Source organism: Haemorhous mexicanus, chromosome 5 (assembly GCF_027477595.1).
Source record: "Haemorhous mexicanus isolate bHaeMex1 chromosome 5, bHaeMex1.pri, whole genome shotgun sequence".
Taxonomy (NCBI): Eukaryota; Metazoa; Chordata; class Aves; order Passeriformes; family Fringillidae; genus Haemorhous; species Haemorhous mexicanus.
This window is the reverse complement of record NC_082345.1, coordinates 70,159,277-70,177,852: the sequence shown is the minus strand read 5'-3', so window position 1 is coordinate 70,177,852 and position 18,576 is coordinate 70,159,277. Positions and strand designations below refer to the sequence as shown.

Sequence of the window (18,576 nt, the reverse complement as noted above, 5' to 3'; positions counted from 1 at the left end):
TTTTTACAAAGCCATTCTTAAAAACATTTCATCAAGGTGGAAAAAATCTTCAAAAAAATTCTAAGGCACTGCCTATGATGGCACCCTTCTCACTGATGCAGCCTCTCCCACTGGATTCAGTCTGTTCTTGATAACAACATATGCAGTTATTTCTGCATGAGCCATGGGAGATAAGGACCCCCATGGTTCTGAATTGCCATCATGCTGGACTGCATGTAAGTGATAACTTAGCATTTTGGGATAGAAAATACTGAGTATTTTACTCTCTTGTAACCTCCTCTTCATCTCAAACTGTCTTTCATATGATAATAATTTGAAAGATTTTTCCCAGACCTTGTATCTTTAATAGAAGTAAGACAAAGTCTGAATCATCCTTTGTTTGGCAAATGTTTTGCTGTGGATGCATTTTTAAATAAACATCTGATGCAAAGACCTGGGCACACAATGTAAGAGTGGGATGTGCTGCTGTAATTCCTCTACCCAAATATCTCAGTACATCTGTGATGCTGCTGCATCACCTAATGTTAACATGTGCAATTTATAGGGAAGAAATGGAGAGAGAAAATGTGCTGAAATAACTTGCCTGTAGCAATATGCTGAGAGATCCAGTGCCAGGGCTGGGAATTAGAGCTCAATTGATTTCTGGTATCCAGCCCCTTGCATAATTCACTAGGTCACAGTGACAAGATTTAAATATGGGACTAATTGAATGTTCATATAGGAATTGCTGCTCTTTTGGTCTGGCTTGATGCAAAGTTGGACAGGGAGAAGGATACAGAGGAGAAACTGAAGTCTCTGGAGGAAAATCCGAGGAGGGGGGAATAGCTGGAAGAGAAAGCTGCTCTGTCCTCCTCCTGTTATCTCGGTGGCAGGTTAATTCTGCATGACAATTTAAATGTCAAACGTAGTTGATCTATTCCACCAGGGAAAAAACCCATCTCCTCAAATCCCTGCTGACAGAGCAGGAGCAGAAAGCACCTGGGCCCCCAGTGGGCTGCTCTAGAGGAGAGAGCTGAGCTCCCCAAGAACTATAAAACTGCCTCCAGGAACAGGAACAGCTCCTGAGGGAAGTGACCACAGACCCAGGGGTCTTGCTGAAGTCACCCTTGAGCTGCTGTGAATAATCATAAGCAGAAGCATGAGATGACAGAAAATGTAAACATTAGGGTGAATGTCTTCAAAGGAAAATCCTCTCAAAGCTCTGAAAAAACCCCAGATGGGTCAGGGCAATCACAGCTTCTTCCTTCCCTGGGCTGTCCATCACATCTGGTGCAAGATTCCTCCTTCTGTTTGTTGGGCAGGTGGTTTGGATGCTGCATGTCCTCCAGCTTTCCTCTAGCTCCTGATGGAGCATTGAATGGTTGTGCTTGCTGGGAAGATGTTTTCCCAAAGCAGCCAGCCTTGGGAGCAGCTTGTGTCTCCCAGCACAGCTCCACTGAGCCATTTCAGGTTTGCTGTGTGCCTAAGCACACACACTACTCCTATTCCTGCCCACTGGAAAGCCAGAAGAGTCTTTTTCCTCCTCCTCCATCATTCTGCTGGCACAGGAGAGGACTCACATTGCTGTCTTATGTGGCTTGTCCCCAGGGATGGATCCTGAAGGAACTGCCCAGGCAGCTTCCCCTGCCTTGGCAGTATTCAAGCATATTGTTCCCAGGAGTTTCTCCTGCAGGACAGCAAATTCCAGGAGCTTGGGATAGGATGAAGCTTTAATTTTTTTGTAACCTCCAAAGCAGCCAGTTCTTCCTCACCCACGTGGTATTCCTCCAACCTCCCATTAATTCATACAGGACATCCCTGGGATACTGGAAATACTCCAGCTATGTTTCCCACTGTAAGACCTGCAGCAGTACCTGCTTTTCTTCCTATGCCACAGATTCTCCATCTGCTCCAACCTTCAGGAGCTCTGGGAGTGGTGCTATCAGCTACTCCCAGAGGAGTGCAACAGTGAGCAGGTGATGTGTGTGCAGAGGTCAAGTCAGGCCAACACAGTTTGTTCCCCAGAGATGGGTGCTATCAGTTCCTAAAGGTTTTGTATCCCAGTAGCTAAATCATCACCCAGCCTTCCTTAAAGAGCATCTAAACAATTTCTGTTTCCCCCCCAAAAACCCCTTTGTTTGGACTGCCCCATGGAAGTATTAACTTTTCAGAGTTCATTTAGGAGCAGGAGCAAACCACAGCTGTTCCCATCAGCAAAGGTGAAGCCTGCTCAGCTGCAGGTGTAAAAACCCTATTTCAATTCTGCAATCCCCATTGAGAAGGTTTGATTGAGCTTGGAAATATTTAAGGTTAGTGTTAAAAATTAAAATCCTCCATTCATCTGTCTGTGCCCATGTCCCCTGCCCCCTCCCTCGCCCAAAAAAAGCAAATCCAAAGCCTTCAGTAACTCTGAACAAAAGAAATTTTAAAAGTTTGCATTAAAAAAAAAGAGAAAAGCATCTGGTTTGCTTTTTCTGGTTGTTTTGGGGGCTTTTGTTTTAATTCATGCAGTGAAATATATTCAACAGAATTATTTCAGAAAAACTTCTGACCAAAATCACCCAACCTCTTTAAAATACATCCCCCAGTTCCAGCAGGCAAGAGAGATGTTCTGAAAGAAAGGGAATGTTCTGTGTCCTTTTTGTATGACACCACCTGGAGTGTCTTCCCAGTTCACAGACAAGCTGTACTGATTCCTGTGCTGGAAACTCTGGACACACTGATGGAACAGCCAGTTCTTCCTGATCTCTCAAGCTCAGAGAGTTTCTGTGGGTGGGATCTGTTTATGGAATCGTAAATCCCTTGGCTGGGCTCTGAAATTACTTAGAGCAGCTAAGAAGCCACTGACCAAAATCATTACAAATGTTGCTCATCTTCACAGGGTCATTTGGAGATGAGCAGATACAACTCACCTTTGGACTGTCACCAAAGCAATATTAATAATTATGAAAAATAACTTGGGCTTTGCACGACATCACAAATCTAGAGCACCACGTCTGGAATTGGCCTTTCCTCGGTGACAAATTCTAAACAACAAACATTCATAACACAAGTCCATGAAGTATTGGCTGTAAAGGATAATAAATCCTTTGGCAATATGAGGAGGGTAAGAAAATCTTCCTGGCACAAGTATTGTTAACACTGTCTGTGCATTCCAATGGCAAGTGCAGCTGGATTCCCAGCTCTGGACAAGGGTGTAAATAATTATTATGCAAAATTTATGCAAAATATTCCTTCCAGATAAATGCTAGCTGAGCCATACACCTGACTACTGTCTTTAAAATATTTACACCAGGAATAGGTAAAGAAATAGGTATTTTTTTCTTATATTTAATCTATAATATTTCTATATATCTCTACCATCCAGAAAAGACACCAGGTGCACAGGAAATGTATTTAATGCTGTTTTGGAAATGTATTTAATGCTGTTTCCCTCTCAAAATCATGATCAGGTTTTAATTCAGCTCCTCATGGGCAAGTACCCACCCTATGGCTCAGTCCTCCACAATATTCTGACCCAAACTCTGAGGTCTTTGAATACTCAGGGTTATGATCAGTAAAACACTGACATCTGAGCACACAGCCACATGTGGTGAGACAACAGAGTGAACTATTCTACAAAAATCACTGTATAATGTAGAGAAAGGAAAGCTAATCTGTCAGGAACAAGCAGTGCTGGACATGGCCTGTGGCTACCTAACAAAATACAGAATTTCTGGGGAAAAAATAGAGGTCTTTCACCTGACAGCAAAAAACCCCAAACCCAGCAGGCGCAAAAAAAGTTGTGATCTGCAAAAAATACATATAGTTAAAGTGCAACTACCTCAAAACAAAAAAGAAAAAAAAAGATTAAAAAGCAGAGCAAGAAATGGCAAAGAGTTTCAGTCGGATTGAAAATACAGACAAGTAATAATGGAGAGTACAAAATTCAATGAAAACTTTATAAACTTCAAGAATTCAGCATAATAAAGAAGGCAACTTGAAACAAAGAAATCCCAAGTGTCAGGTGCAGCTTTATTGTTGGACATTAATGTTAAAATTGTAAACACTGATATCAAAAGGCGACTTCATGTAATCACATTAGTGGGAGACAGGAATTGGTGAGGCTTTTCCCAGCAGATTTCCCCAGGGAATAATTCTTGGCTCAATATTATTTAATATTTTATCAATGTTCTAGATGCTCATGTAAAAATTTCTGTAGATGACAAACAGATAAGATAGCAGTAGATGATCAGAAATCAGTTTTACAAAATAAGCTGGGTTGGGGGTGGGTTTTTTTTGTCGTTGTTGTTTTAACTTTGGCGTTTGGGGTTTTTTTGAAGGATCACAATGAAGGCAAATTGATTCAAACATAACTAAACACAAAGAAATCCTTCTGGGAACCAGGAAGATTTCAACAAAGAATTGGAAGCCAAAGCATTATGAATTTTTGTCTGCCATAATGGTCTCAATTCAACTGATCTGTGCTTGAGAACAAAAGCTTTGTTTCATGGGTGCTTCATATTAACACACTTACTGAGCCAAAGTATTTGCATATGGCATTAAAAAATAATTTTAAAACTGTGAAGACCTGTGATATGTAGCACAGTCACCAATCGAATAGCATCAGTTAGATTCTCAAGAGTTTGCAGAGACAAGACAGTAAATGCTCTTTGGAAGTCAGTGCCTTTGAAAATCCACTTTCTACTCCGGAAATTTATTTTTCTAGACAATATTTAGGCTCCTCAGCCCTAAGTTTTAACATGAGTCAGCTAGAAGCAGAGAACGGGAAGATGTCTAAGTTCCCTTGATTTGTTCCCATTTTTACAGCCAAGTAATAGATGTATTCTTGAAAGTTTCTGCAACTCATAAAACCCACATCAAATATCGCTCAAAAACCCCAAACTCACAGGCAAGGGAGGTCAATAATTTCTCTCTAAATACAATGGGCACTCACAGCCTGATCCTGCCTGTCTAGGGACAAGTGATGACCTGAGCTGGCAACCAAAGTCACAAACACAGATTGTACCTCGTGTGACAACTGTCCTTGACTAGGTTTAATTACCTATTAAATAATCATTTCAGTCTCACAGGACAGAGACTTGTTCAGCCTTTGTGCTCAGAGATGTTGCTGAGTGGCTTTTTATTATTGTTATTATTGTTATTTCTCTGAAAGAAGCCCAAGAGAAGTTGTCTCACTCTCATAAAGAGGTCTGGGTCCTCCATCTCACACAAGCCTTTGTGGCATCTTTGTCCTTGATTTCAACGTTCTTTATATCTGACACCTCTGAACAAAAGATGTGAAGAACTTTCATAGATATTATAAGTTTCTTGAAGTCTGTTAGAATTAATACAATACATTTCCCTCCTGCTACATCTTTGCATTGTGCTGCCACTTCAAACACAGAGCCCACTTAGCTTCTTCTGGAAGACTTCAGATGTCAAGGCTATGAGGGTCCTCTTGGAGCAGTTACAATAAAAATCTCATTTCAGATACAAGCTTTTAAACAACATCTTTACAGAAAAGACTCCATTAAAATAACAAAAAAAAAGTTTTTCAATGTGAATTAATAAATGTATTCTAGAGCAACAGGTTTATCTGTACTGAAGAGAGGAAAATATTTGGTATCCTACTGAGAAACTCAGAGAGAGCCAACTTAGTTCTATATTACTGAGAACAGATAAAAGCATCATCCCACATCTGTGTATGAAATTAAAAAAAAAAAAACCAAACAAAAAATCCAAATACTGAGTGAAATTAAAGATTAAAGAAATGTAATTTAAAAGAAAAACGGAAATCAGACACGAAGAGCTGTTTGTACAGTGCCAACCCTGCACTGCACTGTATGAAATGTATCAATAACAGGTATGAAGACCTGCCCAAAATTTTTATTCTCAGGCACCAAACATGCAAAGACTGATGGGTTTTTCACTTTGCTTATGGAAAATTCTCTCACACATAAATATCCCAGCTCTGCTGAGCTCAGTGGGCTCGTGCACTCTGTATTTACAGTCTTGGAGGACTGATCTGCCATGGAAGGCTTTCCTCTTGAGGACAGGAGGAACTCTCCAGCTGTCCTGGAGAGGCAGGGAAGGTTGGGCAGGTACCAGGCAAGACCCATCCACATCTGGCCCAGCCTTTGCTGTGGTTCTGTGCCAGGTGGTTTCTCAGTTCCCATGGTCAAGGAGACAGAGATGGGGTGGGCTGGGCTCAGTCAGCAGAGGATGAGGGTTCCTGGGCTGGCTGATGAAGGTTCCTGAGCCTGCACAGGACAGAGTTCCACAAGCAGAAGGTAACCTGGCAGCAGGAAGGGCCAAGAGCAGAAACTTGGCAATGAAAGACTCATCAGAGAGGGGCAGGGAGTGAACATCCCGTGGGGACAACTCTCTGTGGATGAGAGGGGCAGCTCAGGCCTTGCAATAACCCCCAAAACCATGGCTGGGTTGACTTAGGAATTGGAAGAAAAGATCTGCACAGGACAAGGGCAGAAAAGAGAAGATCTGCACTTAATGGACAAGGGCAGAGAGCACTTAAATATTTAAGAATGTTCTTCATAGCTTTGAATTCTAATTAAGATAATTAAGTATTCTAGCTGACATTCTAATAAAGCTTTTTGAATTCAAAGAGCCATTTTCATTTTCTTTTGTTAGCTGCTGCAGTGAGAGGTTTAGGTATATCCACCTCAAAGCACCACCAGCATCCTCTAGGTCTATTCACCTCCTAGCTGGGAGAGAAAGGAAGCAGGCAGTGACTGAAAAACAATGCCCTGAGCCAAAAATAAGTCCAAAAGGTCAGACTAGACTTATCACAAGTTGATGTGATAGAAAATATTTGAGAAATTCTGTTCAGCAAAACAAAATGCAGTTACAAAGACACCTCAGGAATTAAATGTTGCAGAGCAGGGGAGGCACTTTACATCTTGTTAGGCTGACAAGCATTTATTATTTTTTCACAGCAAAGGCAAAAAAGCAAAGAGGGAATTTCTCCCTAAGCATCCCCATCATTAACACAGGAGTTAAAAATAAAAGGGCTGCAGGATTTTCATATAAACAACACTATCAACGAAGTGTCAGACAGAAAATGCAGGCTGGGGAGGTTTTATAAAGTAGCTCAGCTATGCTAATGGTAAAACTGATCATCTGCTCGATGCTAAGGATGTAAAGACAGTTCTTACTTGCCTTCCTAAGTGACATGGACATTGGCTCCTCAAATTATATGAAGAATAGTGGGTACTACGTCACTTGAAAGGTTGGACACAACTCTTTGGCCTGCTTCAATAATTTAAAATAATTAAATGCAATTCCCTTATAGGAACACCATAAAGGAAAGTGCTCCTTCAGCATTGGCTGAGCACTGTTTGCTCTTATGGCTGGAAACAATTCCAACCCCACAGCAATTCACTCCTACTGTATTGCTTAAAGAGAAAAGAATTGCAAGAGAGGAGTTCAGACAGCTCGCCTTCCTTTTCTGAAGATAAACCCCTTAAAAATTACTTTTGAACCCCCAATGGCCTCCACAGGTCATGGTCAGGCTCATAGATGGAAACACAGTCCTTGGTTTAGCTCCAAAGGCATCTACTGTGGGGCCCAACTTGCCAGCCAAGATTGTGCTGAGCCTTTCCAGCAAACAGTGCACACAAGGATGAATCCTTCTGCCTCTGCTACTCAGGGGATACACCCAAGGTATCTTTTAAAAAGGCAAATCCAGTGCAACTACCTTGTTAGCAGCTAGCAAGTCTTTTCAAAGGTAAGCTAACTCTCCATCTTTGGATGGGTGGTTAAGTAATTTTCCTTTATTAATCCAAACCAAGGATAATTAGCAGTCATGGAAGTTTTCCTTCCCTCCTACAAGCCCCATTAGTCCAGCTGGAAAGGAAACTTGAGATCTCAGCTTAGGGTCATTTTAATATCAGAACATGATTCACTTCTAAAAGGGGTGGTAGACAAGGGAGTCTGGCCTTCCAGTTAATAAGAAAGTAATTATCAGGGTTGCACAGAACATTATTCTGGAACTCAAAGGCCTCTGTAAGAAACCACTTAAATGAACAGGGAAAAACATCACCTGACCAACCCTATTGAGTGCAACATGAAGGTTATAATAAAAGTGATCTGCTTATGTGCCCAAAATCACACGTTCTGAAAGCATTTTAAAGCCTTTCACACATAACATTTACAATGATAAATGTCTGCCCAGCGTGACACCCCACCCAGTCACTGAAATCGTGGGGCTTTATAATGGCATTTAAAGAGCAAAACTATTTTGTTCCTTTCTGAAGTTCGGCTACCAGAACTTTTCTCTGTGGGGAGCAGACAGAGCTGCACAATTTCCAGCAGGTCAAGTCCACAGATGCTTAACTCCAGAATTCATTATTTTCCCCTCTCCTTTAGTATTTGGCAGAATTTGGACAGAGCAGGGAAGACCAGGAGATGTGGAAACTGAATATATTCTAAAGCTTTGTAACAAAATAAATAAACCCCACAACCAGCACCCAGGAGGAGCCATGAATACTTAGAGCAGACAAGGGGCTAATTTCTTTCCCAGGAAGACTTGGTGTGCCCAACAGAAACTGAGTTCACCAGGAAAGCAGTGGGAGCAGGCAGGATGGACACTGCCCACTGGATGCACAACTGCACGGCAAAAGGCACACCAGAGGTAAGTGCTGCACTTTTATACATTACACAGCAAAATCACAATGTACAGCATCAAAAAAGTTGGGGTACAGCTCTGTATGACTCCAGCAGCTGTAAATGACTTTCTGTAGCTGTGAGTGTACTCATTCCAGGGCAAGGAGAGACTGTTCCTTCTTTATTCACTATTTGTGATGAAATATTTAGAGAATTCTGTCCTCAGCCTTACAGCAAAGGCTGACTTGCTCCTTTGTGCTGACCAGCATCAAATTGTCAAATCATGGACACAACCTCCCACACAAGCCAGATATCACTGGGGAAAAGAACTCAGCAAAGCCACTGATCATCCCAGCCCTTCCAATTAACAGGGTAGTACCTCTATCACTTATGATGATACAGGTGCTGCTCACAGCACAACCACCAGACAGGCCTTTCTAAAGTGCTTATGATTGGCTTTTACACTCATAATTTCTGGTTTATCATCTCCAAATCATGTACTTTGTCCTTTTTTCAGTGTTTTCTCCAAAGCAAAGTGACAGCACTGCAAATTGAAGACAGACTTTGGGATGGATTGGAGAATGCAATGAATTGACACCAAGCATGAAGCTCATGACAGGCTGACAGAAGAATTGAAAGAAAACTCATTCACTGGAGAAGCAAACAGGTGGACATCTCTACTGGAATTGAAAAAACTCAGATGGAAAAAACCTGACACAGTAAAACCTGGAGAACAAAAAGGGAGAGCACTCTGAAGGGTTTCAGGAGTTCCAGACACAAAGTCTGAACAAATGACATCAAAGAAAGATCTCCCAACACAATCCCTTTGTTTGGACTGAAAGGTTGATTGGGTGAGCTGTCTCTAAGGAACACTGAGGCCAAGAGGACTGTTTTAAAACCATTTTAATATAAACATGATACCCAGTTTGTTCTAGGTTACCTTCATGGGGCTTGTGTCCAGGAATGAACCCAACTCCTCCTCCTCAGAGAGCATGGGTTCTCCATGTTTCAGCCAGGATACTGCTGACCTTGAGTGCTGTGTGCAGTTTTGGGCAGCACAATGTAAGGGAGATATTAAACTATTACAGAGTGTCCAAAGGAGAGTAACCAGGATGGTGAAGGGTCTGGAGGCCACATGAGGAGCAGTTGAGGGCACTTGGTCTGTTCAACCTGGAGGAGACTGAGCAGAGACCTCATTGCAGTTACAGCCTCCTTGTGAGGGGAAGTGGAGGGGCAGGCACTGATCTCTGCTCTGTGGTGACAGTGACAGGGAATGGTCTGAAGTTGTGTCAGGGGAGGTTTAGGTTGGATACTAGAACAGGTTTTTCACCCAGAGGGTGGCTGGCCACTGCACCAGGCTCCCCAGGGCAGTGGTGACAGCACTGAGCCTGGCAGAGTTCAGGAAGTGTTTGGACAATGCTGTCAGGCACAGGGTGTGACTCTTGGGGTGTCCTGTGCAGGGCCAGGAGCTGGACTTGATAATCCTTGTGGGTCCCTTCCCTGTGAAATTTCAGAGGAACAAAACCCCAATGTTGCTGGAAACAAGCTCTACCACCACAGCACTGACCTCTGCTCCCAAAGGTTAAGGCAGTTAAGCATCATCACGTTTGAGAAGCAGCCCTTCTGCTTCAAAGCTGTGTGAGTTTGACTATAAACCACACACTGCTGCAGGGTTCAAGGGGAGCCTTGCACCAGTAAAGCTTTTTTACTTACCTGTATTGTAAAACCCCAGTTTTCATGCTGAGTTCTAAGGTGCCTGAAAATACCATCCAACCCACCTGATGGTAGCACTGGAGATCTACCATCAACCACTAAGATCAATTTACTACCTATGGAGTCATTCCCAGATCTGAGCTCTCTTTGGGGAAATATGGGAACAGGGAAATTTAAAAAGAAGGCACAGATTAGACAAACTAATCTAACAGACCTTCTGTTATTGAAAAAAACCCAAGTCCTAAGGGATAATACCACAGGTTATTCTAAAAGATACTCCTGAACTTACAAATACAACAATTGAAGTGGATGGTTTGAACCAAAAGCCATCTTCAGTTCTCCTAATTAAAGAGAAGAGCTCAGGCACCCCAGTTCCCAGCCCAGGCCTCAATTCTTTACCTCATTTCCAGTAGAAAAATTTGACAAAAGAAATGCATTACCAGGAAACAGGTTATTTACTTAACCAAATCAAATATATTGGACTGGCAGGTCAGCTGTAGCTCCAAGCTGGCATGTTTCTGTGGCAGGACACAGCATTTTGCAAAAAGATCTTCCTCGTGTCTAATATGGTTTTTGGTGCTTAACCCCAAGCAGAAGCAACCTTAGACTTTGGATTCCACAGACTTGTACAAAAGTCTCCACCTTAGAGTGTCCTTTACCAACTGCCAAATTTAATTGCTTTCTGTCAGGAATTACCCTTCTTGGAGAATTTCTGATCAACTGTAATACTGAGAATATAATTTCTGTTCCCTTAATTTGCACATAATCTAGAAAGGAAAAGATGAGGAGGCAAACAATAACCTCTGATATACAGCAGAAACAGCAGCCAAAAAAGGCATCACAAAGCCTCTGAAAAACTCCTTGGCACATTACTAAAGAAGACAGAAGAATCACATCACACACAGCTCACCTTGACAAGGCTGACAATAAAATCAGTAAAACAAACAAAAAAGGAAGAAAGAAAAGTCAGAACAAGATAGCTTTGTTTTCTCATCATTCATTCTAAAAGTTCCATTGATTTTTCTACTAACATATTAACTCCATAAGCACAAAGAAAAGCATTTGGTGTGAGCAGAAAGAATCAAATCACTCAAGAGAGGGACCTACGTGTTCCTTGCTGCAGTAAGTTCTCTTGGCACAAAGAACCCAGAAAATGGTATCTTTCCCAGGATTTGGCAACCATTTAAAGGCTTTTCCAAAACGACTGCAGTTATATTTCCAATTTCAGTTGTTGGCCTAATCATCTCCTCATTGCAACTCTGCCACTAAAAGCATTTGGATTGTCTTAATATTGCCCAAAAGAAAAAAGAAACTGCAGCAAATTATGCAGTAGCTTCATGCCATCTAAAGAGGATCTCTAAGCAAGCATCTGAACCATACTTGGTTAAGTAGCTGTTCAACTGTAACCATGCTACATTTACAGAACTTTACAAAAATGCAGTATTTAAAGGACTACAAAAAAAGGTTATATTTTCCTCTCACTGAAGTATGGAAAGTGGAATGTTCTCTGCTGGAAGTGAAACGGTGGGCGTTTGATGGCATATTTTAAATAGTATTCTTCTTTGTGCATGCAGTGTAATGCCACCCAAGGGGGAGATTAAAAAAAAAGTCTGCAATTTGCAAGTCCATTTCAAAGTCATATTGAGGATGATGTGAAATTCAGGATAGGATTCTTGAGAAGAATCTCACTGGAAAATGTCTATGTACCTCAGGGAAGCTTTGGATTTGCTTCCCCACAATGGAAGGCTGTTCTGTGTTTTGACATTTCAATGTTATTTACTGTTTGCATCTAATTTTGGAATTATTCTGTGGTTTATTACAATGTTGTATCTTTGACTAGCAATACAGTACTTCTGTTCTGCATCCTCCATGATTTCTAAAACTCTCTGACTTTTTGCCTTGAAAGTTTACTGATAGTGGGGGTAGAACAGTTACTTTTACAACAAGGGATTCATGCTGCTGACAGATATTACAGAGGTAACTGGCATTTACTCATCTTGGCCATGAGAAAAACAGGATTGTCCACTCCAGTCTGGTAATTTTGAAACAATTGCAAACAATATCATGCTTTAAGGCTTTAGGTAGTGATCAGCAGGTGTAGGAGGGAATACTCTCCTTAACAGACTTCTGGCTAAACAGGTTTTCTCTTTCCTCTGTGTTGCATTACAGACTGGCCACAGATGGATCTGGGGAAAGGGAAAGAATTTTCTTGAGGTCAGATTCTCTTCCTTAGCTGCCCAGGCAAGTGGATGTTTAGATTCAGATTCATCACCAAATCTGATGCCAGAATCCTCCCCTTGAAGGAAGAGCAGGGATGGCTTCTGTCTTCACCTGCAGTGCATAACGTAACTTGGTTATACAGGTAAGCAAGCACCTGGATCTTGCCATCACATTTCACTCACCAAAAAGGTTAAGAGTACCAGAGATACCATCCTGTCTTTCTTCCATGGCCACAACAATTTGTACTGCACAAGACTAAATGCTTCAGTACCACAATGAAGTCTTTAGACTTAATCTAGCAGAGCATCCAAGTGAAAAGAAAAGCAACCACAGCATATACTCAAGGCCCTTTCTTTTCCATTTAAATCCTAATTAGTTTAATTTCACTAAATTTTTGCCATACAGAAGTTAGATATGTCTCCTTACTTTGTCTTCTGTGTTCCTCTGTGTTAATTCCTCAAATCCCTATGCTGAATTTTTCTCACACAAGGAAAGCCAACTATCTTGGACAAGAAATTTACAGTTATACAGCTCAAAGCAGAGATCTTGGAAAATTATTAAACCATAGGAAGAAAAAAAAAAGGTCCCAAGTACTTTATGTTGATACTTACCACTCCACTGTTTTAAGATCAAAGAAAACAGTGACAGCAAAGCTCTTGTGAGGATATCTAATCCATGACACTGAGATGAGCCCCTCCACCAGCAAGGCACTGGCACAGCTGTGTCTGCCTTCCCTCTGCAGCATCAAGTGGGTTTTGTTACTGGTATGAATGACAGACTCAAATCTGCCTGTACCTTGAGTCTGGTTTGTCCAGTTAAATGAAAATAAAAATGTGTTTTGCACTACAGTCAGATGACACAAGGCTGGGTTGCTTTTCTTTTTAAAAAAACAACTCAACAGCATCCTGCAAACATGTGAGAGACAGAAGCCACAGTCAGACTATTATTTTGCACTTTGATCAATGCAACTTTGCAAATTCCTTATGACAACAATTCTCTTTTAAACTGGTATTGGGTGAGATTATTAGAACAAAACCAGAAAATAATGATCACAGTTTATGCTCCTAGTTTTTGCAAATGACAGGCTAAGGTTTAGCCTGTGTAATAAACTATAATCAATAACCTTGCCACTTCTGCAATAATGCAAAAGCACTATATAGATTTTATCCACATTGCTTAGTCTAAAAATAAACACATACAAATTAAATAGGATACGTCATATATATATACACATGATTCATTTATGAAAAGCAATTATTTCTGCTGAGAATAGCTAAAGTCCAGTTTGGAGCTAACCAAATAATTAAGAAGAAAGACAAAACAACATAAGCTTAATTATTATTATTTTAACATGTTAAAAATACAGTCACATCAAAATAGGGTACACAGTTATAAAACTGTTGCAGATGAAATAAGAAAATAGTGTGTATATATTTTATATATAAAAATCTACAGTATTTACTAATGCTGATACATATTTTGGAGCCTCAAGTTGTTTGCACAAATAAATTGTACAGCTTTGTTATGAATTACAGAACCATCATTAAACACTGAGATTATTACACTTAGCCACAATATTATATACATACATTTCTAAGCTGCTGTAAGCAATCAGAACTAAAGTAAGCCCAAGTCATATTTATCTTCACAATTTTAGTTTAGGATTTCAGTGTAGTGCTTGGCTACAGTTACTTCGCTGCAGTTTGCAATTTTTAAAATATAAAATTGCCCAGTTATTAAAAATTACATCAGACACGTTATATACACAAAAAAAAAATGTTTTGAAACATACTAAGTAAATGTTACTTCCATTTGTAAAAATTGTTTTACTTCTGTACCTTAAACTTACAGAGCCAACCTGCAGCAATAATAGGCACTAAAGCTCATTCTTTAAAGGAAAAAAAAATAACATCCATTTCTATGTCTTCAGTTAACAAATCTTACAAAACAAAAGGGAACAGGACAAGCTTCCAAACTGGTGTTGACACCAATGTTTAGTACTTCAGTATTAGAGAAATCTCTCTGTTCAGCACTCCAAGGACCTCTCCTGGTGAGACCCTCCTCTGCCTCAGCTCCGAGAGGTCAGCGTGTCCTGCAGCTCGCAGGACTCCATCCTCCATGTGCCACTTCACCTGCTTTTAATTCCACCCCCAATTCACAGTCAAAACAGAAAGGAAAACACAAAGTAGAAAAAGCTGCAAAGACTAAAAGAATTACTTACATCAGCAGGAGTTTAAGGTTCCTGTTAACAGTCAGGGTCATTTTAGTGTAGAACACTGTGCAGTGTGAGCCCAACAGCACAGCAGAACATGCCCCACACCACAGACAGGAATCCACCAGCAATTTGGGGGGAAAAAGGGCAAAACACAACAAAATCCACTCAACAAGGGACACTGCATACTCACACAGCTCAGGGAATGTCAAGCTTGGAGCAAAGCTCAAATTCCTGCGTGCACTTCACAGAGGTGTCAAGGAGCTGTGCAATCCTCTGATACCTGTGAGATTTGGCCCTGCAACCAGTTTGAGTCTGACAGCACAGCATGGCAAAAAGTGAAGGGTGCAGCACCATTTCTGTATCTGGCATTAGTCTCACTGTGCTCCAGTCTTTTGCATATAGAACGACATTCTGAAGGTAGATTTGGGTGAGAAGGTACAAATTCTCCATTTTTGATGCACTTAAAAAACCCCTAAACACTGCGCTGAATTTAAGCACCATTTCTTAGCCAGATTAGAGAGACATTTTTGGCTATCTGCTTTTTCCTGCCTGCTCCTTCCTGCTGAGGAAAATGACAAACAGTAGTCAAAGGAGAGGAAATTAACTCTCACATATGATTAAATTAATAATCCCAAAGCATCTCTCCTGCCCAGAACAGATACTGGGATGCTGAGGCAGCTGTATAAAAATGACAGAAATTCCCATTCAAAATGAATGGCTTCTCAAATAAATTACAAAGAAAAATTAATATGAAATAAAAGTACTTCACAAGCTTTGCCCAAAGTTAAATGCATTTAAATTTAAACTCTTTAGCTCTTTTCCACATGAGTTTGTGTACTGTAAGTGCACACTCACACAGGCACACACGCACACATCTGTACAGTGCATTAACAATGTCAGTCAAAACTTTTCAGTGTGTTACAGGTTTTAGGCAGGATTGTAACACGAGTTATTTAAAATGTAAGGAGCGACGACAGCATGAACCACGTGATGTATATGAGCTTATTGCTATGTCTATGTGCATTAGATCACTTCCAGTAGCTTCCATGCAAGTCCAAGAACTCCACCAGCTTTCAACCAAAGTCTGAAACATCTCTGACAAAGTGTCATTATTTCTGAACTCACACGAACCATCCACATTTCAGAGAATTGAGGAGGACTACTACTAACACAGTACTGTTCAACTGGTTTTGGTTCTTGCCACTTTACTAAGCACAGCCAGATTCTCAGAGAAGCACAGACTCATGCACAGACTCATGCACAGTCAGATGCACTGACAATCCATCAGTCCTGTTCCGATAGTGTTGGGCTTGAGCTGATGGGCTTGCATATTGGTACTGTGGGGAACCATTCTCTTCCAAGGTTGGGGAAGTCCTGTATCTCACTGGACTATCCACAGGAACAGCAGGAAGTCTGTGGTCATGTAAAGGTGTTGGCAGAAAATGCTGGTATTTCTGGAAATGATCCAAGTGGCCTTTGTTAAGGTCTTGGCTCCAGGGCTGCCTGTAGGGCTCGTGTCTGTAGGTGTAGGCGTCCGGCCACTTTGGCTCCTCTGGTAAATAATCTGCTGGAGGGATTATGAACTTGACACCTGGGGAGGACCTCGAGTTGCTGGTGTATGCATCAACAGGAGCAACTTCTGTCTGAGCAGGGGCTGCTGGAAGAGCATTTTGGCGACTGGCAGGATAGGAATTCATTTGCAGTTTATTTGGGGAATAATCAACTGCCATAAAATGAGTGTACGGCCTTCCAGAGGGGCTGGGTCGATTCCCATGGTAATGCAGAGGTGCAGAACTTGTATTGCTTGTACTGGAAACATGCTTTGGAGAATTCCCATAGTAAGTAGGGGGATTACTATAACCTGGCAGTGGCTGCTTTACATTCAGTCCATGAGATGGACCATCAGACTGAGATGTATATTTTGGAGATCTGGATTGTGAAGTGAAGGTGTAATTATTGGGTATTTTTAATGGAGCTGGTGTTTTTTCCATTTGCTTTCTTGGACTATTAGAAAATGCTACATGCCTAGGACTTTGTGGATGAGCTCTCTCAAGCATCTCTTCAACAACATTCTCGTTCTCAGTTTCATCCTCTGAAACATTGTCATACTGAGATGCATTAGACCCTCGCTTACCTTCATCAGCATCCAAAACCCTCACCTTTTGCTTTACATTCAAAGACTGCATTTCTCCAGGACTTGGTGGTGGGCCCAAACCAGACTGGTTTATTGACCTCCCTTTCACCTCTGCAGCGAGTTTCATTGTCTTTTCCATTATTTTGATATCAGATGGTTTATTCCACTTAGGTACAAATTCCCTTCTTGTGTTGGAAGTAGCATTAGAATTCTGATTAGCAGCTGCATTATTGTAAAGACTTGAGCTGTCTTGCTCTGCTGGCTGAGGCTTTTTTCTGGTATCCACCTCATTCTTAGGCAAACTGTTTTGTGTCTCTACTGGTCGAATCTTTTGCTGTTTTAATGAAGGTTTCTTTTCCACAGAATTAATTCTTTTTCGGTTGTTTGGTGAGCTTTCTGATTCTTCTTCTGTGGATGTTCTTCTCTCTGTCCTTTGTCTTGCTGCTTGTGTACCAGTACTGTTCTGTCCATTAAGCATTGGAGTGGAGTTAAGCACAGAGGGCGGAGGTCCTGATGGAATCTGCCCCAATGGCTTCTTTGGAAATTCATCTTCTTTACCTAAAACAAGAACAGGAATAACATAAATTTAACAGGAATAACATAAATTTGTACAGAAGCCTTCTTTGATCTGTTTGTCATGCAAGCACAAATAGCTAGAAATTAACTGGGCCTCCCTCTGGGTCACCATTCTGCTGAACACCTCAAAGGTTCTTCTGTACACTGACATCAAACACAGATTTTCTTTAGCCTCTCATCCCAACTTTCCTGTAGGATCCAACCCATCCTAACCTGTAGGAAGTTATTCCTTCCTACAGCTGATGCAATCTCACCAAGCTTTTGCTCTATCATGACACTGCTGACAAAACCCCATTTTCCTAGATGGCATGTTGGTTACAGCACCTACTCTGTATGGAACCCTCCTCACATTGTTACATTAAGCAAACAACTTTGTCCACTTTAAAAATCCTTCCCAATATCACTCTCCCATTTGATTATTTTCCATTCATTCATCCTCTGATATTCACCTCTAGCAAGCCACACCACCAGCTCCTCCCACACATGCACAAAGTTCCCAGATGACATCTTTGAACTGTCTCTCACTTCAGTTTTTGGGTAAAGCTTCTCATTAACATCTACACAATTAAGACTTTGTCCCCCCTAAACCCTTTCCTGCCTAGAAATTTCATCTTCAGTATGAAAAACCTCCAGTAAAAGGCTCTGCACACAGAATCTTTTTTTCAGTTCAGCTTTTTATCAATACAGAACAACTGAAGCAGCTGACACCAATCCTGGCTACGTCATGGTTTCAATTGAGTGTTCCATGGGCGGGTTTTGCAGGACACAAGGACATCATTTACAGAACAAGGACAGGAATGGAAAGTTCTCCCAGACTGGAGCTCAACACATTGCAACAGCCAGTGGTAAACATCAACAAAGTGGGGACTCAGAGCAACAACCCACAGTGACATACAGAAACAACAAAGAAGTGTATCATGGCTCAATGCTGCCCACAGAACAATTCACATCTAATTTTCTACTGCAATCCCTCTCCTTAGCAGTTAACGCTCTCTATAATCACAGCAAAATTATTTTATCATATCTACTTGCATATAACTTATTTAGTTGTGTAATCCATTACTTTCCTATTATAAGAAGAAAAGGTCATGCACTTCTCATTAAATGTATTAATCTAGATTTAATTCATTTGATG

General features: G+C 41.1%; 1 protein-coding gene across 3 annotated transcripts in view; it reads right to left on the bottom strand.

Annotated features, from left to right (window-relative positions):
- Positions 1-3,972: 3,972 nt before the first annotated feature.
- The window catches only part of USP6NL (USP6 N-terminal like), a 122,983-nt gene continuing 108,379 nt past the window's right edge, over positions 3,973-18,576 (bottom strand). For all 3 annotated transcript variants that reach the window (XM_059847517.1, XM_059847515.1, XM_059847516.1), the window contains one exon: positions 3,973-17,423. In XM_059847517.1, the coding sequence (XP_059703500.1) occupies positions 15,958-17,423 (1,466 nt within the window). In that variant the 3' untranslated portion in view covers positions 3,973-15,957. The remainder of the gene's footprint in view (positions 17,424-18,576) is intronic.